This window comes from Psittacula echo (genome assembly GCF_963264785.1).
Source record: "Psittacula echo genome assembly, chromosome: 4".
In the NCBI taxonomy this organism is placed as follows: domain Eukaryota; kingdom Metazoa; phylum Chordata; class Aves; order Psittaciformes; family Psittacidae; genus Psittacula; species Psittacula echo.
The window spans coordinates 102,748,709-102,770,057 of record NC_137738.1 but is presented as its reverse complement, the minus strand read 5'-3'; the positions used below and the strand labels follow the sequence as shown (position 1 = coordinate 102,770,057).

At 41.0% G+C, this 21,349-nt stretch overlaps 1 protein-coding gene across 2 annotated transcripts in view; it reads right to left on the bottom strand.

The window, feature by feature from the left end:
* Nucleotides 1-21,349, bottom strand: part of PTCHD4 (patched domain containing 4) — a gene marked incomplete at both ends in the record, with an annotated part of 84,901 nt that overhangs the window by 50,312 nt on the left and 13,240 nt on the right. For both annotated transcript variants that reach the window (XM_080616080.1, XM_080616081.1), the window contains one exon: nt 7,343-7,823. In XM_080616080.1, the coding sequence (XP_080472206.1) occupies nt 7,343-7,823 (481 nt within the window). The remainder of the gene's footprint in view (nt 1-7,342; nt 7,824-21,349) is intronic.

Genomic DNA, 21,349 nt, shown 5'->3' with positions numbered 1-21,349 from the left:
TATGCAAAGTTTTAGATGCTGCAGACCAATATAGTAGATAAATATTGATGTAGGACATTTGGCAAATGGTCTATTGAGTTCAGCATCCTTTACCTAACTCTTTAGGGGAAAATTATCAGGCTCAAAGAGGGCACCTTTGGGAAAATTTCTTGACAAGTGAAATTTCTTTGTACCTATTTTTTGAGCTGGGCTTTTGAACACAGTCGTTATGTTTCTTTCTTACCATAATGTTTTAGCATTGCAGTTTTATTTAAAATAATGAAGATGTTTACCTAGCTGTGCAAAAATCCAACCCTTTCTAAATCAGGTTGAATTTTGAGCCACAATCTTATCTCACAACAATGAGTTCCAGGGCCTATTTGCACCCAAGATGTATTCTAGGAGAAAGGAAATTAATTTTCTGCTTTTAATTTTTGCTTAAAAAACAGAGTCACAACTTTGGATTTCCCTACGGAGGAACACTGTACCTAAGGCAAGGAAGCAGCGTGCTTGACAGAGCATAGGATCATTCACTCTACGCTTCCTCAGGTAGCACAGCCCAACTTTCTTGCCCATCAGAAAAGAAAGGACAATTGAAGATTGTATTTCACCACCACACACCAAAGAGCACAGGACACATGCTCGGACTGCTCCACATCTGTTCTTTCCTGCAGATCCACAGTGCTCCAACAAAGACCAGAAGCCACCATAAATCTTCCTGGTTGTAAGGAGCACACAAGAAAGTGCGAACTACAGTGAAATATCTAGGGAAAGAAAAGATCTGATAGGAAATTATATTCAAGCTGAAGTAAGCACAGGCCTACATAAAAAAATATCCTAAAAGTAAAGTATTTGCAATACATAGATACTGTGAAAAATTACACTCCACAGTCAGGCCAGACAGACTCAGAAGTTATCGGCATAAGCTGTAGCAGTGAAAATATTAAGAAAAACCTTTATAAATGTATGGCTGTTTAAGCACTGGAACAAGCTGTCGAGGCAGGTTATGGAATTGCTAGCAATGGTGCTATTCAAGGCTGGATTTGTCATTGCCCTATTAGGGATGGTATACGTGGAGCTACATCATTTCTGCCATGGTGTAGCTCCTTTCCAGCTGAAATACGCCAAATGTAAATGTAATGTGCATTGATACATAGTAAGTACAAGGAACAAAATTCCTGCTAAAAGAGACCAACACACAGAAAACATCCATCCAATAAAGATCCTGAAATAATACACTCAAAGGTATGAACATTGCCATGAAAGGGTAGAAAAATGAAAGCAAGAGGTGCTCAGACAAATGTGTGAGGCATCAGAAGAGGAAACACCCTTTGCTATCTGAACAGAATTTGTATGTTGATTGAGTACTAAACATACATTTTTAAGTGCAAAAGAAAACCATTCCTTTTAGCCTTTGACTTTTTAGCTCAAAACATGCTCTCTTATCAAACCACTTTTTTCAAAGGATTGTACAAATGGTTGCAGCAAATTTGAAGCAGCTCAAACGACAGTTACCAGTCTGTTAGCTCCAGACAGAGAGCTAAGGAAGCTGTTTTAATAAGAATATAAACAGTAAAAAATCTTCTATATAAAAGGCTTCACATTTGACAAATGGTTTGAGTTCCCACTAGAGTCAGAAGGAGGAGGAGTTTAGTTGACTGTCCTCAAACAACAAACCCAGTCAATGTCTTTAGTATTTGCCCTGTCATTATGGAGGATCTGGTACTGATGGTCTGTGCTTGGGCAATGGTCCAAGGATAAATGCTTCAAACTGATCTGAGCCTCAGAATCACTGACCAGAAGACTTGCAGACCCACCTCCCGGGATTGATCAACTGCTGTAAGGCATAATGATATTTGAGTTGATAAGAGACCTTCTGGTAAGTCTCTCCAGGGAAAGAAGAGCTAGAAATAAATCTGTATGGGATTCAAGTCAGTTTATACTTATATGCGTACATATATATGTATATATATCTGTGAGAGTTTACATATATATAACCTTAGGTGTTAAGGTCTTATGCAGTCTCCCCAGTTTTCTCAAAGATGGATGGGACCTTACAGAGATTAATATAGCTCATCCCAGATATGTGCAAAATGATGATCCAAATGACTTTGGATCTCTCTATTGACTTCAAAAGAAATTGAGATTCTGTCACTTAAGTGAGGACCATTTGGGATACCTGAAATTGAGTGCTACAAACTCTGTTATTAGGACTGGCTGTGTTTCTTCTTACATCTCTGGGCATGCAAATGCTCAAAGGACACAGACAGAAATATCCTCCTCTCGTCTGTTTTGAGGAGGGCAGCCCCAGTCCTGTTGCTTCTTGCTTCTCCCTAATCATGACAGATACCAGGACATAGCTTCAGGGCCAGACTGCATGGTGTAAGGGTATTAGATTATCCAGGAAGACTTTGGTCTTTTACACAAAATCCAGGAAAGACTGTTCTAGGAAGGTTAGCTTTTCCTATGGAAATTTAAAAAAACCAGCCCTCTGCAACTAGAAATAGACTTGCTAGGGTTAACAGGTTATAGGGGAATCAACTTTACAAGCATGGAGAATATCTAAACCAATTCATACTCATATCTGCCCACTCAAACAGGTAATTTTAAATATTTTGTATATCTCCTGCTGCCTCATGGTTTTTTTTGTTATTCCTACTTCCCATTGTAATATTCAAGAATGGACATTTTCTAATTAAGGACAAGGCATTTCCAAGACCTTAATGATCTGCTGCATGGTAGGGACAAGAACTGCTGTAACCTCTAAAATGACAGATCCACTGTATTTGTAAGGCTTGGAGAGGTGAGAATTTATGTCAGTAGGTCTTTATGCTCCAAAGGATCATCCGCTTCTCATACAGATAGAGGATGATCATATAACATGAGATTCATATGGGATTTCCTTTACAGCTGCATCAAAAGGACAAAACCAAAGTCAGAGTCACTCCTGAAATATTTCTAAGTTGCTGTTGTAATCAGACAGTCCATTGCTTGAAGCAAAGGTTAGAAATACTGTGATACTTCATGTACAGGTAAACTAGCGATAGCATGCACTTTAGCACTCATGTTCGTCTTCTGAGGTTTGAAAAAAGGTTTACTTATCTGCACAAGGACTTTTTTTCTGCAATTTCCCACAACTCTACCACTAATGTTAATACTGCCGTCTTAAATTTACTTAAAGGTGATCACCAGCCATTATTTTAACAACTGCCATTGGAAAGAGGTTAGACAGCTTCTGTTTGAAATGCTAATAGCTTCTTGGAGTCTTGCATGCTTTTGCTTTGCTTCCTCCTTCCATTTGAATACCTCAGGAGAAGGAATAACTAGGAATTTTAACACAAAAGTCTGCATTTTAAATAAAGTCTCTGCCATCCATCTTGCACTCTTGCATCAGGCATGAAGTTACTCCTGGAAACAGGTAGTAAGTTTCTTCCTAAAGTTTTTGTATCTCTTTACTACACCGCTAGTAACGGTATTGTTATTGGTAGCAGTAATAACAACAGTACAATGTGTTGTAGGGGATCCATTGATCTTAATGTTCTCTAAAGATTCGAAGACAAACAGCTGTTCTCATGAAGGTCTTCGTGGTCTGGACTTACAAAGGGCAGGAAATATATCTTAAATCCACTGTGAATCCCGCCTTCTAAGAAACACATACACATTATAATACAAAAAGCGTAATTACACTCTAATTACACTGTTTACATTTTTAACACAAGATTTCCACTAATCTATATAATGAAGTACTTCATGGACTGGCCAAAAATAATTACAGTGTAAAATGACATAATTAATGTACCTGTATTTAAAAATACACAGTCAGATCCTCAGCTGAGTTAAATCATTATCTCTCTGATGATATCAGTCTGGCTCCTGTGCATTAAAAAGCAAATCATGGGAGCAATAATACCTCAATTATGTAGTTAACCTTCTGGTTATATTAATTAATGATGATTAGGCATGGGAAACCATAATTATGTCACGTACATAACATCCCTTTGAAACTGCACTGTGAATCCAAACAAAAAAAGCAGATGTGAACATCTAACCGTTTCTGACATCGAAGACAAATCTGAAACTCAATTATTTGACCCTCTATCTCTTGTCTGAAACACATCAGTGGTGATAGCTCTGCTGGTGTCAAACTTGCAGAAAAGACTGCAATTTATATTTGCCCCGGAAAAGAAATGTAAGGTAGAACTGTCCCATATTTTGATTTCACATGGTGGCTACTAAAACCCAACTTAAAAAACCCCCAAACTAAATGTCTAGGTTCAGTTCAGTTGTTAAAGGAGGAAGTCCTGAAACTAAAGAACCTTTTCCCTAACTGGCCACATTTATCCATTTGTATGGGGTACGAACTGCTAAAAATTAACTCCTCTTGCTCCTGTTTGCAGGAGATCCTGGCAGCCAGAGATTTATTTGCACAGGACCTTTCTGAAGAGTTGCTCCTCACTGACTCCAAAAATGCAGTGGTAGATACTGTACTGGAGAAACTGGATTTCCTGAGGCAGGTGTCTGAGAAGACTGTGGTAGTGGGAAGAGGGAGTCAGAACAAGCAGGATTTTCTACCACTGTCCTCATGCCTAACTGAAGACTGAAGTTTTACCCCTTCAGGATAAAGAAGAGAAAAGCCAATGTGAGCTAACACCCAGTATATCAGAGATATACGTTATCCCAGCAAACCATTCCCTCACAGCAGAACTGCAGTAAATACTTAATGTGTAGGTCATTCAGTCCAAATTAATAAAAAAATTAATTATTTCACCTTTATATAGGCTTTTATCACTTACTGAAACCCACAGAATCTTTGCACTTCAAGAGGAATTATGGACCTAAACATTTGTACAATTCAGGGTTATTTCTGTCATTCAGATGGCAGCATCCTGCCATCACTGCAAGAAAAAGGACAAGTGCAGGAGAACATCACAGAATTTGTTTTAAAATTAACCCTTTGAAAAGTGAATGTCAGAGAAAACTATATTTTTGACCAAACAAATATACATTAAATGGACAGTTTGCAAATGTCAGGTTGAAGTGTTCCAAAGCTAGGATCTTCCAGAATTAAGGTTGCCTGTGTATTCTGCGTACATTGCACTTGTAAGCACTTTGTAGCTGTTATTGCCTGGTTTTCCTTTTATTTTTTTTTAGTCCAAGTAACAAGACTTTGAAAGGTTGACTTGCAAGCCTGGCATTTGGAATTCTGGGAAACCCCACTTTGCACACTTTTTAATTTATATTCATTCAATCATTATTTGATGTGTTGTTTGCCTTCTGCTGTGTTAGCAACAAGGTACACTGGTACAATGTGGGCCAGAGTTATGTATTGACTCACAGAATTACAAGCTGTGGGATCTTCATTGGATCTACTCTAAGGTGTCAGATCAGTTCACAGTAAACCAGGTTAAATAGAAATCCCTGCCCTGCAGGGAGCCCAAATCTGTGACGCCCTGGGTATATCACAGGCAGAGCAAGATCTTATTAAGTAGCACAGTCATTTAAGGGACTAAAGACGCATGGAACTTTGCAGAATGTAACCCAGTATGACTTTGGCAAGACATGCTTCCTGGCTTTTAGTTCACCAAACTCTAAAACTGTTGCCTAATATTTACCAGCAGCAGATCCCAGGCATTGCAATCTGTTCTCTAATGATAGCTGGTGGCCAATTTGGTTTGGGATTCCTGACTGAAATTTCTGTAGAAGGGTTACCTAAATGTTTTCTTTTTCAATATATCATTCAATATAATGTTACAGAAGCAATCCTTGCAAATAACTCAGTTCAAGAGAGGTTTTTTGGTTTTTTTCTCTTCTTTTCTTTTGCTTTTGGCAGTGGCTGTGACAAGAATGACAGTGCAAAACACAACAGAAAGTTATAAATATTACTTTTCCTCAGACAGCAAACAAACTCCTGGATTACCACCATCCTAGATGGGAAACTGAGCTATCCTACTTTCAGAAACCCCCAACCTTGTGTCATCCTGGGCTGTAGGGTATAAATAATTTGAGTGCAATATTACTGCCATTGCAATTGATGCTCCTGGCCTGTATGGATTGCATAGGGCTCCCTTGGTTAGTGACATGGATGCATTATCAGCAAACAGACAAAATAGGAAGCAGGATGCGTATATGACAGGAATTTTCTTGAGAGTAAGAGAAAGAATATATAAGGTTTTGGGAAGATGACATTTTTAAGAAAAATATAAGACCCTTCTTCAACCCTTGACTTTAACTTGTGGCTTTGCATTTTCAGTTCTCTCACTGTAAGCACAGGACTTGGGCTTGAGTACTAAAAACATGAATAGAATTTAAGAAAGTAACTGTAAAGATGCAGAGTTCTGTCCACAGGTAAGATTTTCTGCCATCAAAAAGCCAGCATGAAGGGATTTGGGTCTTTGGGCTGCCACTGCTAAGATTTTGCATAGAGTCATTGCTTGGGTTCAGGCTCATGATACGGTGAAACTCTAATAAGCTTGGATGCGATTGCACTGAAAGCGCTGCCTCAGCAAGCTGGTTTGGGCACGTTTTCTTCTTCCTTTCCAACGGACATTCCCAGCAAACTTGTTAACCACACAGATGCACTAAAAGTGCTTGGAACAGAAATATAAACAAAAAGAACAAACCAAATTCTTCTGCTAAAAAAGCTGAAGTTAATGTTTGTTCTTCATCTGCACCTTAACCTGCCCTGCTACAACACATAGAAAATCTCAGCAACTGATCTGAGACTTCACGGACCAAGGAATTATGTGTTACATATACTGACAGCCCCCTCTGCTTACAGCCTGACAAACACTACAACAGTAATCTCATCTCCGAGATAAAGTCCATCAATCTTATTCTTACACCAATCCATTCCCTTCTGCCCCTCTGACAGAGCTGGAAGAGAAGCCCTTCTCAGAAGAGCGCTAAAATCTTTCCTCCTTTGGTACCCTCCTCTTTTAACTTACTCTTTCAGCTGGCCTCCCATCAAAGTCAGGTCAACACGTACCATTTTCTATGCTGAGCTGACTAGTTTTCAATAACAACTTCTCCTTCAATTTGTAAAAGACATCAATAAAACTGCCCCTCTCTCATATTGGCTGAGATTCCAGCAACATCATTTGCTCTTTACTGTTTCTACTGCTTTGCTTTGTTTCCTTTTCCCATTTTTCCCTTTTTTTTTTTTTTTTTTGTTTTGTGTTTTTTTTTTTTTTTTTTTTGTTTTGTTTTTGTTTTTATTTTTTGGCAAGGCACAGAACAATTTAACAAGATGAAAATGACTTAGAATTTCACTCAAGGTAGAATCTGCACTTTATAACCCAGGATGTAATTTATAATCCTGTCATTAAACTCTGTTAATCCTATTATTATGAAGAGAAATAATTACCCATAGCGAAGAAAGGGATTCCCAACAGAGTAGAATTATATTTTCCATCAGTAATGAAAAATATCCCTGCCGCAGTGACACTGGAAATACAGATAGTGAGTACTCCCAAGAGTCCCAGGAAAGGTTTGCTACGCAGGCAGTCCTTCATGGAGCTCGATAGGGTAGCAGTCAGGAGAATCAGCATCAGGCTCACCAAAATCTTGCCCCTGGCCAAGAGACTTGTCTGGTGGAAGTCCTTCCAAAGGCTGAAGGATGCTAGTGAGTAGAGCTGCAGATCTTGGTGATCTAGCTGCATCTTGTGCATCAGTTTACAGAATTCAGTCTCCCACTTCTCCCCAATGAGGTCCTGGGTGACAGAGCCATACGTTTGGAGGTAGTAAGTGATTTGGATGGCTCTGGCTGATTTGACTCTCTGGTCCTTGCTGTTTGGCACTTCCATGACCCCTCCGAGCTGGTGGCCAATAAAACTGCTTCTTCCATCCTGAGAGAGAAAGTGAAAAAGATGAGAAAAGATGAGCATGTGGTTATCCTGCTTGAGATATGATACAGCGATATCGTTTGACTGTACCTTCCTTTCACAGACATGCCAAGAGCTCCACTCAAAGGCCACTGCAGTCAACAGGAGTTGTGCCGTTCACTTCAGTGGGCTTTGGGACACATCCCTGTTCCCTGCCACAGCTCTGTTCCCTACTCATTATAGGTTCACTTGCAATTCTGTGCTGCAGTTCAATGACTGCTCAGACACGCACTGCTGTCCCAGATGTTCAGAAACTGAAATGCAGCATGCAAGCTCCTCACCTGCAGGAGAGGATTGCTTTTCCACCTTTTAATTCTGACAGAAAACAACAAATCTCCAGTTACCGAAGTATGAAATGTTTGAAATGAAGATCAGTTTCTGGAAGGTTTGTGATTTCCTGACACTTTGGAAATGCTTTTAAGAAGTTGGAAATGTACAGAAAATGAGGCCCGGTTCCTCAGGATACAGATGTAAATTTAGACAGATCCAAAAAATTTAATTTCTATTCTGGCTCTATAAAAATGCAATGAAAATCAGACTTTTTGAAGTGTTTATTTGAGATTTCATGGATTTATGTCAGTAGCACAGAGAAAAGAATCCATCTTACATCTCAATTAAGCCAGGATTTGTTTTTTATATTTCAAGAATATAAATCTTGCTCTGGTCTCACTTATTTCAGTGTGTGTTAGGACATAAATGACTCCACTACAACCAGGAAATACCAGGTGCAGGCAGAATCAGCTCCATCTATTTACAAGACCAGACTTTTTTTTTTAGAGTTCTGATACGATTTAGATGATGCTTTTTCTTTTTGTAAGAAAGGTTTAGTAAGAAAAGTCCTATAAGGAGAGTCCTTGCTTTTAATCCACTGGTTATTCAATTTCTCTAGGAGAACTGTGATGTGCCCCTTGCAAGACAGGGAAAGCTTGGTGGCTTAGAAGATCAAACCCAGCTGCAAACTAAGGAAGAAAACTCAGTAGATCTGATAAGAATGTCCTAGCACAAGTAATCTCTTTGATCAGAAGTTTAAACCCATTGATTAAATATTTGTTGCACACCAAGTAACATTTTGCCTTTTTCTTCCCTGTAAATTGTTCTATAAGTTTGCAGATTTCTTTCCTCTTGTAATTAATAAAACCATATAATTCTCAAGCCAGTTACTGTACAAAACATACTGCAGCCTCAAGTTCACAGGAGATCATACTCTTTGCCTAGATGTGTTATGGGAATGAGCTGACTGACAGCTTGAATTTGGGAGATGCTCTGCCCTACACACACACACAGAAATAGTCATCTGTAAAAGGCTAGAAGCATTTGGGGGAGACTCTTTTAACATCTATTATATTCAACATTAACCATTTCTAGAAATACCTATGCTGCACGCAGGCCATTATCTGAAAATGCCAGACCTGTTCATTGCAATGATTCCCATCCTAAGGAAAAATCAATGAAGCAAGGTAGCAGGCTTTATGAAACATAGACGTCTTAAGGCATGTCTGCTCATAGAGCAAATAAACATTAGAAACTGATAGAGAGTGCTGAAAATGTTTTGTATACTCACTTTTTCTTGCCTCTATATGTAAAGGAGGTAATCCTCCCACTGAAAATTTTCTGTCTATGCCTGCTTTCATGGCAGGTGCTCACTGTTTTCAGCCCAGGGAATGTGACAAAGTGTTTTTCAGAAGTTCATTTTTTCCCTATTCCCAGTTGTTATTTCCCACTGAAATAATGGTTTCTGGCAAGGTATCCTGGCACGAGCTGACATGAAAGGTGATTTGTAGTCTAATGCCAACTTCTCAAATCACCTGAAGCCTCATCGCAAATGTCATATAAGCAGAGACAGCTAGCACAGAGGGGCAGCTGGTGCTGTTTGGACTCCAAAAATTCCTTGTGTCTGGTATTTCAGCTTAGAATCCTGTTTGATTTCATTATTTTTATTTTTTTTTTCTTTTTCCTAAGGAGAGGTCACACCTCACACTCACATACTCACAAAAGGTACATTTCTGAGCTGGTAATTAAGGTCTGAGCAATGCAGTTGCTGCTCACACTTCACAGTTAAAAACCCTTTTGGCACTGCTTTGAAATTTTAGGGAGAAATGTCATATTTCCTCAGTAGAGATGCACTGTTGACATTCAAATGTTTTCAGCCACTGCAGGATACTTTAGCAGCACAGCTCCAAACTCTGATAGTGGACTGTAACTCAGGTTTCCTTGATTCACTACGCAGCACTCACAGCAAGGTTATGGGAAACTCTGCGATGACCATCTGCTTTCCTCTACAAAAGGTGCACTGAATGGAGGCAGCATTTCACAAGAGGCACCAGAGCAGGCACAAATAAATCATGTTCTGCTGTAGCTCTCATGAAACAGAAGATAACGGCTATTTGTTACACTGATGTACAATAGGACACCCAGCTCATATGTCAGCAAAATAGAGAGCAAGCTTTCAGATGGAATTTGAGGAAATCACAGATGCTGAATTGCTTTGAGGTCATTTTGTCCATCCTTTGCTTCCCAAAGTCAGATTGCTTCCTATCTATGCAAAGGTTTTGCCTTTGCTACTTCTAGAGCATGCAAACATGAACCTGGTTCGGTGGCATCGGGGAAAATGGGGCTCTTTTCTAATACATCTTGTAGGTTGTCTTTGCCATATACTTTAAGAAAGATAAAGGTGCTAGGCAGTGCTGTCACTGCAATGGTTGCAATCTTAGCAAGGAAGACAGAAAAAAGATGGGGAAAAATATTGCCTTTCATCTCATTTTACAGCTGGAGACCAAAGCGTGGGAAAATGAAGACCCAGTGCTGCAAACATAATTCCCAGCATCTCCTAAGGGCACCTAACCCAGGGACATAACTACCTCTTGGTGTACTTTATGTGCACTTTAGGGAAGTTATCCACCATCCCAAGTTCTCTGTTGTCCTCCAGGACCACATTGGTGAAAGGAGATATGAATGGCTAAGCTCCTGGGCTAACTCTGAGGTTTAGGAATGAGGCCACAGTGACTTGTATAAATGAGATCTGAAGACCAGGAAGGTTTTGAACAAGATCCCTCATTCTGCTTAGTTCCTCAACTAAAAAAAACATGTGCTGTTAACTAACACATCTTTCCTGGTATATGCCTACATGATGATACTTTCAATTTCATAACAATTTCATGTTTCAGACTACAGATTCCTTACATATTTTACTTATATATGTTGCTACTCTGATACAATACACAAAAAAGCAAAGTAAAAACCAGAGTAACAATAATAGTTATTGGTTGTACACCATTTTAAACCCATGTACCTCCGGAGGATCAACAACACAACAACTGTCTTTAGCAAGGTCACTATACGACTGGAGCCTGAGTTTCAATTCCCAGGCTCTATCTATGTGTTTTTCTTTTCCTTTTTTTTTTAATATCTAATGAAAACTTCACAGTGTCTGCTCTCCCAGAGGACAGAAAAGGTCACCGTCCATTCTGATGGCAGCTAATTCTCTCCGGATCTGAGCATCTTTAAAAATGGCATGAAATATAGATCACTTGCTGCGCCATCTGATATTTGATCTGAACAGGGGCCAAGCAAAAATCTTTGCTTTGGTAGAAAACATTAAATTGTTTTTTTGTGTACTCCCTTCTCTTTTCCTATATGCCCTAAGGCTATTTGGTAAATTTAGACTTGGAAAGGAGGAGGATGAGAGCTAAGACTCTCAGAAGAATGAGAGATATGGGGACAACACTGTCCTCCTTTTTCCTTTGTCACCTGAGTTTATGCAGACCTGGCCTTGCATGTGGCTGAAAATCCAAACTCCTTGTCCATTTAACAGTAAAAATCACTAATGGTGAATGGATGGATACAGAATAAACTTGTCCCATATTTCAGGCTACAAACTCTTTAGGATGTTTGGACTCTCCATATCCTAGAAAGATGTGTAAATGACATGGGGTTGTTTGGTTTTCTCCACAGCAGGAACTCTCAGGTTAAACAAAACCAGTTGCCCCTAATGAGCTAAATATTTTTGCTGGTGTTAATGTAGGCATAGATCCTCTCTGCATGCAGCCCAGAGGGATACTAGCAATACTCCTTTACTACTAAATTAGCTGGGACCTTTTTATTTCCTTAATAATTTCAGTGGGGCTGTTTCACCCCCATCTCCCATCCCGGGGCTTCTGTGTGGTCACTGCTCAACTCTCACACCATCCCTGGGCAAGATGCCTTCTCCTCCCTGCTTTGAATGGCACCAGCCTCCACTGACTTCCCTCTCATGGCAAAACCAGAGGGTTTAAGGTATTTTTGAGCTTGCATGGCTCCTGCCTTCCCAGCACCCTGCTCAGGGGAGGTTATAACTGGTGAAGGGTTTATAAGTAATTTCAGATTCTTGGCAAGGAGGAGAGAAGCCCTTGTATCCTATGGCCAGATCACTCTCATTCAAGTACATTTGCAGATCCTTTGTGAGCAAATTTATCTCTATTTTTATTTTTCTCAACTGCTACCTCTTATCAACTGGAGTGATGGATCACCATCAAGCTGCACTATAGAAATGTGAGGATAAAGCATTCAATCCTGGTTAAACTCTATTTTATCTCAAAAATGTTAAAGTGTTCAACAGAGGGCAAACAGGAATATCTGTCAAAATACGTTGTGTGATAAAGATCCTAATGAGATCAATGCAGTTGTTTATCCCTGTGATAAGGACATTCCTACTCTATCAAATGTAGGTCTTAGAAAGTATTACTCTAAAATCTACAGAGGTTAGGGTGCCGTCAGTTGTTTTAGTTCACCTCAAATGTTCAAGGTAAAACAACATTAAAAATTGAAATCCCCTTTCCTTTAAGGTTTAATACATCGAGTTGTGCCTGCCCCCCTTCAGCTTCACAGTAAAACTTCAAAGGGAGATTGTTTTCTCCCCAACTGAACCAATTTCTCTGTGCCTGACCCTCCCGTAGTTATACATGGAGACCTTATACCAGTCAATCCCTATTACACAGCCACCAATTACGAAAAATTCCTGAAGCATCTCTTTCAAATAGTCACACATGACAGCATAGCAGTTTTCCTGCCCTCCGAGATGCATAGGCGCTCTTGCATGCACATTGGACTGTTTGCTGTGCTTGTCCCTATGCAGCTATTCTGTATGGGTCAGCAATGGAGAGAGAATCTGGAACAAATGAGCCCCAGGGGCAACACATTTGAGGTGAAAGTTCACCTCAGCTCTCTGGGAGCAGTGACACAGCAATGGTCATTTGGGCTGTTCACTCAGCAAAAATAAAATGTATGAAAGTGGTCATGAGAAGTATAGAATAGTTAGGGCTCAAAAGGACATTAAGATCATCTAGCTCCAACCCCCGGCCATGGGCAGGGACACCTCACACTAAACCATGTCACCCAAGGCCTCATCCAACCTGACCTTGAACACTGCCAAGGATGGAGCATTCACAACCTCCCTGGGCAACCCATTCCAGTGCCTCACCACCCTCTCAGTAAAGAATTTCTTCCTTAGATCCAATCTAAACTTCCCCTGTTTAAGTTTGAACCCGTTACCCCTTGTCCTGTCACTACAGTCCCTGATGAATAGTCCCTCCCCAGCATCCTTATAGGCCCCCTTCAGATACTGGAAGGCTGCTCTGAGGTCTCCACGCAGCCTTCTCTTCTCCAGGCTCCACAGCCCCAACTTTCTCAGCCTCTCTCCATATGGGAGGTGCTCCAGTCCCCTGATCATCCTCGTGGCCCTCTTCTGGACTTGTTCCAACACTTCCATGTCCTTTTTATGTTGAGGACACCAGAACTGCACACAATACTCCAAGTGAGGTCTCACGAGAGCAGAGTAGAGGGGCAGGATCACCTCCTTCGACCTGCTGGTCACACTCCTCTTGATGCAGCCCAGGATATGGTTGGCTTTCTGGGCTGCGAGCGCACACTGAAGCTGGCTCATGTTAATTTTCTCATTGACCAACACCCCCAAGTCCTTCTCTGCAGGGCTGCTCTGAATCTCTTCTCTGCCCAACCTGTACTTGTGCCTGGGATTGCTCCGACCCAGGTGGAGGACCTTGCACTTGGCATGGTGAAACTTCATCAGGTTGGCATCAGCCCACCTCACAAGCATGTCGAGGTCCCTCTGGATGGCATCCCTTCCCTCTGGCGTATCAACCGAACCACACAGCCTGGTGTCATTGGCAAACTTGCTGAGGGCGCACTCAATCCCACTGTCCATGTCACCGACAAAGATGTTGAACAAGACCGGTCCCAACACCGATCCCTGAGGGACACCACTCGTTACTGGTCTCCAGGTGGACATCGAGCCATTGACCACAACTCTTTGCGTGCGGCCATCCAGCCAGTTCTTTATCCACCGAGTGCTCCACCCATCAAATTGATGTCTTTCCAATTTAGAGACAAGGATGTTTTGCGGGACAGTGTTGAATGCTTTGCATTTCCCATTTCAAGAGACTTATGTAATCTATGATTAATAACAGCGAATAAGAGAAATGCTCTTAACACAGATCTATTCCTTCCAAATAAATCAAATTATGGAGGAATCCATAAGAGTGCAACAGCAAATTGTGATTTCTATTAGAGTGCTCTTCTCTGTGAAGGAGCTGAGTATGCTGTCTTTCTGAGTGTTCCTCCCCACTTTGTTCCTTCATTATTAACCCCTCAGGTTTTCATAAAATCACAGAATGGTTTGGGTTGGAAGGGACCTTTAAACTCCCATCCAACCTGGCCTTGAACACTTCAAGGAATGGGGCTTCTACCACCTTTCTGAGCTCCCTTTCTGGAATAGATTTACTGCCCAGTCCACTCCCAGCACAGCTTTATTCCCAGCTGCCCTAAATGACACCCGAGCACCCAAGGACACAGAGGTATCGTTGAAGCTGCAGAGTAATACCTGTGTTAGCTGTGATTAAACACCTCCCCTGGGTGGGGAAGGGTATTACTGGAAGATAGGGGGGTTACAGACAGCACAAAGAGAGACACTGGGAGGTACGGTTGGGGCACAGCTGGTTCTTCTATCCCTTCTATCAGGAGCAAGGTCACAGGCACAGCAGTAAAATAGCTTTGGCACTGACAGTTCAGGCAGGTGAATTGGTGGCTGCACCCTGCCCTGTGAGATGGGTCCCAGAAAGCAGTTTGCTTCGATGGTTTACTCAGGAGGAGGGGAAGGTGGGTGGCTCAATACAACTTGCTGTTGGTGACACAAGCTCCACAGGAGATTTGTGTCAGCAGGACCTTTCAAGTTGTAGGTAAGCCTGGGTGTATAAATCTGCCAGGTTAGGTTTTAAAATATTGCTGTCCTCTTGTTTCTTGCAGGCACAGAGCTACAGCTCCCTCTCCACCATATATTGTCCTTAGAGTTTGTGCTCTGCCATGTCCAGGATCAAAAGCCCTCAAGGCAGCCACCTTGGCTCAGCCTTTCGCTTTTCACAGCCTGTCCCTGCCAGTAGACATTCCCTGGTTTTCTAGAGCAGAATTTCAGTCAGCATCTAGCCCCTAAATCCTCCAGGATGAAGGACAACAGTGAAAATAGTCACTGAAGACCAGAACAGTTTCCTCTGCCCATCCATGAATGGGCTCCTGTGCAAGGGATGGATGTGGCCAAACTAAGCAAGAAGAAAGTGTACTTTGTGGGGGGATTTGTGTAGCAAGAAAGTAGTCAGTGATGCAAAAGAAGTGAAGTCCGTTGTAACTGTAAAATAAAAATGGGGTTATTGGATGCAGTGCCCTGAAGAGACTGGCGGTGGGGAAAGGAGGGAGGGAGGAGGGAGAAAATACAGGATGAGAGGGAATGAAGCAGCAGTTCTCATTGCACCCTGACCACCCAGAAAGAGGGCAGAAGGCAGGTGGAAGCAAAGTTGCTTTGACATCGTGCTGCAGAGAGCAGACCTGTGTCTCTCACGCCCTGTGCTGCCTTGCCGGTGGCAGCAGACGAGCACAGCCCTGCTCAGGAGTCGCTGCACTGCAGTCCCTGCTTCAGCGGTCACTGCCTTCCCATCCCCCTCCAGCATCCCTCCTTCCCACCTCACTGCAGGACCCCAGGCCATACAGTAGCACTGAGCAGAGCTGCAGTAACTCAACCCTAAAGTGACCTTTCCCTCGACACCCCAGCAGAAGAACAGGAAATTTCAAGCATTTTCACCTCAAAAAGTGACACTTCAGGCTGGGTAACATATGTGCTATTTCATCCTGCTGGTGTCTACCTACTCCTGGGCATCTGTTTTTTAATCTCTGCATGCTGTAATGTGCTGCCCTACCCCTGTGTGTAGGGGACCATGCAGCACAGGAGGGTTCAAACCCCATTCCCAACTCTGGGGTATCCCCAGTGCCCTGTAACAGGTCAACACGTTACAGCAGTGAGGGAAAAGGGAGAGGGTTGCACAAATAACTCCAGCTCTGTCTCTTATCTAGAAAGGAGCAGGAAATTGACTTATGGGTCAGTGGCTTCCTCTCACCATGCCCTGATTATGGGAAATTTTTGAATGGGGCCATGTTCCCTCACTTGCACTGTTTGCAAAGCCAGCTCCAGATCATGGTGGGTTGATTCAGCTAACCAGGAGCTTTGCACAGAGGTGTGGAAATTTCCTCAAAAACACTTTTTCTACTCCAGGACCTGCACACTTCACATCACCAAGCAGGACAGGATTCATATTTTTCATATATTCAAATCCTGCATTAAACAGATTTTAACAAGGAGGTGCCACATACATAGCTTTAGAAGGGGAAATCCAGGCTCCTGCATTGCATGGTACAGATATGGCCCTCCACCTATGCAAACTGGGACAACATCATGGCCTCTGCCAGGCACTAAGCCATGAAGAATACCTAAGTCCCATTAAAATACAGCTGTGCTTGTCTCTGTGGTCTTGCGTACAGCTACTGATCATCCCAAATGATTTTGTTTGTGCCAAGCAGAAATGTAGGAAGGTATCACTAAGGAGACAGCAATGTCTCAAGGAGATGCACCAATATTTGGATATATAACACCAATACTTGGATATATAAAGTTAAACACTCACACTCACGTATGCAGGCATGTGCATGAAGAACACATTTACCATCTCTCATTTTTTGTAAATTCTAGGGATCTATAGCATAAACACTTTCTATTAATGAATACTCCATATTAATTCTGATTTCATCCACAGCTCAAACTGAGTGTTAAAAATGTTCAAAGGAAAGGAATAAAATTACAAGGAACGTGAAAAGACAAGAAATGCTTTTTTAGTGCAGGCCAGTGGCCCATTTAACCCAATTTTCCGTCTCTGTGCATTTCTGCACCACAACACACCAACAGAGTGTCTGTCTTCTGTGACATGGCTGGAAGATGCTTTTGAAAGACTCATAGTTATTGTGGATTTTCCAGTTCTTCAATAAAGAAAAAAGTGAAATGAGCTGCAGGGAAGGGGGAGAAAGAATGCAACTGTTCATTTTTTAACAAAGAAATCCTTCTCAGAAATGTAAGGATTAGAATGAAATTAACAACAAAAAGCAAGAAAGATTAATGAATTAAAGCTATCTTGCACCCCCGTGAAAACCAAGGGAGTTTTGTTATCTCAAGAAGGTCACAGCTTTCTCTAAATGTGAGTAAACAGAACAATATTCCAGCCAAATGCTTTCTCTTTTTTGAGGCATCCAATCCTAAAGCCTTTTTTTGAAGACCATGAAGTCGTAGGCTAAACAAGACCAAAGCCGTAAAGTAAAAAAGACTTCTTTCCATACAACAAAATACATAAATAAATAAGCAAACATAAATAAAGGCAGAAAAGCAGAAAATTGTTTGCAAAACTTCACCACACACTTCTTATGCCCAAGCTGAAGTGCTTTCGAAGTGAGAATGGGATCCAATAATTGTCCCTAAAAGGAGATTCTAAAAACGAGCCGCAGGTTTTCACTGGGAGATCTGTAGGCCTTCTTGCTTTGTCTGCATCCCACTGTGTACCTCTTCTAATTGTTTTCTTTACACTGCTTGAAGTCCAATAAACACAAAAATTACAAAGAAAACCTGTCAGGAAGAAAAAGGAGTTGGATTTGTCTGGTTTTATTACTCCATCTAAAGGAAATGTTAAAAAAAAAAAAAAGCAGAGAATAAAAAGTGAGGAGTAAAGTATATCCACAAGAATCATTTAAGCTCTTACAATCTGAAATTTCAATAATGACACAGGAAAGGGTGCTTTTTTCTTTTTAAATTATACTCCATGTTGGCAAACATCTCTTTAATTTTCTGCCTCTGCTCTTCCTGGTTTCTCTGGGGATCAGCAGATAAAGTACTAAAATGCTGCAATAATGTTTTATCAAAGGCAAGAAGAAAAGAAATAATGGAGAATCAGACAAGGAGCCAAGCACAATGTGTCAAGATTTAGGGGCTAGTGTGGTTTAGAGGCTAACCTCCAGCTAAGCAGTTTGCAGGTTAACTAAGCTCAGCCTTCAGATGCAAGGCACTGCTGTGCTGTTACCAAAGTCCTATCAGGAGCTTCCACTCTCACGATGCTCAATGAGATAAAGCAAGTCAGTGCACAAAACCTATACAGTTAAGAACACTTAACACTTCCAGCTGAATATTTCTCCTTTTAAAGACATAATTAGTCAGTTTTTCTTCTTTTTTTTTTTTTTAATTGCAAATTTGGCATTGTCAAGCAATTTCTCTACCCTAAAGCATCACCTTCTTCCCTCCAGCACACACCGGTTTTTAATGAGTTTGGCCATTTGTAAGCTGGAGAGAGCCAGAAAAATGTCTAGCTTCAGATGGTTTTTTCCTCTTTTTTTTTTTTTTCTTTAATAATATTGAATAAGAATTTGGAAAGGGGGAGTGGGAATGAGGCATTTAAGTAGGCCTGTATTTATGCATTAAAACATAAGAGAAGCTGGGGTTCTGGATCTGCATAAGAGATAGCTGACTCCTACCCAAGGTATTTTGGAATTCAGTATGTTCAAAGAGATTTTTCACCCTCGTATATGAACACCAGCAGGTAGTTTTTATATTCGTAAAATCTATCAAGATCACCTTGTAACACATGCTCTTCATGATAAAATTTTATGTTCTTAGTAGCCCACAGAGATGAAGGTGCTGTCATGTGTGATTCTCTAACATGTTTTCTTTATTTCTTATCCCAGTCAGAAAAGTAAAGTTCATGGTATCATCTCCACTTTGGGCTTCTCATTGCCTCTTGTCACTGGAGAGCTCTCCCGCTGGAAATTGGATAACACTGCAAAGGCCAGCTTTGCTTCTTTAACCAGACTCTGGAGAGGGTGCCTCGTGCTGTCTCTGTCTGCACAGATCATGTTTGCAATGGTAAATAAATGTTAAACAGTGCACAACAACCTTAAAATTTTGCATCAGCCCAAAACCTTCATCTAGAGATTATGGGAATTGCTAGCAACTGCTACTGATCAAGCTCCACATGCTGGAGACAATTCATCTTGATGCTGTCTTTGTGGTGCAGAAGCCTGGGAGGATCCACACCAGGTAGAGCAGATACTGAGGTCTCAGTCCACACCATAATCACTGGTCAGCAGGGCAGTTCTGGCATGGCCCAGAACACTGCTGTGCAAAGTGCTGTGCAAACGCACAGCTGGAAAAACTGCTTGTGCTCCAAAGATCTTCCCATCTGACACTAGAGTTTCTTTAGTCACTATATTTCACAATATGAACTGGTGATGCTGACAAAGGAGAGGTCTCCTTCTTGAGCCTGCACCTCCTCCCTCTCAAGCTTGGGAGCAGCAGTTCCTGTGGCATGTGGTGAAATGGATCGGAAAATAATCCAGGTTTATGCAAACTCAATGGAAACGAAAAAAGAAAAAGAGAACGATTTAATCCCCTCCTTGCTGCCAGCTGGCAGAGGGTTTCTTTGATTCCTGTGCTCCAACCCCAAAGTCTGGCGGTGGTGTCAGCTACGTAACGCCTGAATAGCTTCATCCTCAAAGTGGCTGTATTTCATGGCTGAGTATTTGTCCTGTTCTGGAAGTATGGTAGCTCTTAACTTCAAGCAGAATTTCTGACTTGGATGTGCCTTTTCAGCCAGAATAAGACACAAACCACGAAAAGTCAGAATTTAGGCTCTAAGGTCCTGAGTCAGGATGCTTAAGCAAACCCTCAAGGTTAAATATGCCAGGACTACCAGTCTGCTTTCTCAAGGAGAAAAAAAAAATGGGCACTTCCTGAAAGTGATTTTGATCTTAAGTACAATGAATCTCATTCTTACTGTTTTCAGTTCTCCTAAATCCTACAATGTCCCAAACCGTAACTTAAGTATCTTCATTAAATGCTTAAGGTTGGGTTATATGTGTTTCTAGATTTATATATTAATGTAGTGCTATTGTTACGAATGAGTTCAAGATATCAAGATGAATATTTAGTTACTGTGTATAAACACTTCTGGAGAAATGTAGTGTATTAATTGTAAATAATAGTAATAACAATAACAGCCACTTTTTCAGCTTATCTGAGACTTTTCGCTGTGAGACAGCAAAACTTTTTTTCCCAGATAGGTATCTTATAGTTACTTTAATATAGTACATATTTTTTAAAAAGGCTTTTCAAAGTCCCCTGAGTGTGAAGTGATTTTTCAATTTTTATTATTATAAACTATTTGGAAAGGGTTTGGTTCTGGCAGAAAAGGAAAGATTGGACTTTTAATTTTGAAATAAAAGTGCTGCAGATGGTGGGACCTCATGGTATCTAGCCACGTTTGGCTTTCAAACAAATAAATACTAGGGAAAAACTCTGATAAAGTAAGCCAAAGAGTAATCAGATGGCAAAGCATTTCCAGATGATAAAACCACAGCATTTGTTTTCTGAGCACTCTGCAAAATCTCAGTCTCACTGCTGCAATAAACTGCCAATATCTGGCAATCTATTTTGCAGGAGGATGGCATTTAATTCCGGTTCTTTCAGTGGAAGCTAATTCCTTATTCAGATGAATGTATTTTAGTTCTTTTGCAACTATCTAGTAATAATTTGTAAAAATTCAGGAATTCAGTGTGAGGCAAAGCTGCAAAGGACTTGAGAAGAAGCCTTGATTTTCCCCATGAAATTATTCTGGAGTTTTTTCTCATGTCAGTTCAAATGCAGATTATTCCCTAGGTCATTTAGAAATGCTTCACATGACATAAGTCTTTTCTATAAATATTTCCGTACTTAGCATATTGCCATGCTTATGGAAATTTCATGGAACTAGGGTTTTGTTAGCATGTAATTTGAAATAAATGTATGGTGGGTTTCATTTTACCTAATTTTAACCTAGTCTGAAATGTAAATGCATAATATGAACATTCTTTCTCTGGTCCATGATGTCTCTGAAAGGTGAGTTCACCCCCTCCTAATGTAGTTGTTTACAAAAAGCGAAATGCATTGCTTCTGGAGGTTCACCCTTCTCTCATTGCGCATTTGGCCCGGTTTCGATGAGGTGCTGAATATATGAGGACCCAAATTAGAAGAAATCTACCCCATCTTTTGGATGAGTATTCCCATTGTGAATTTCTGTATAAGCATCCACAACTGCTACATCAAGGAC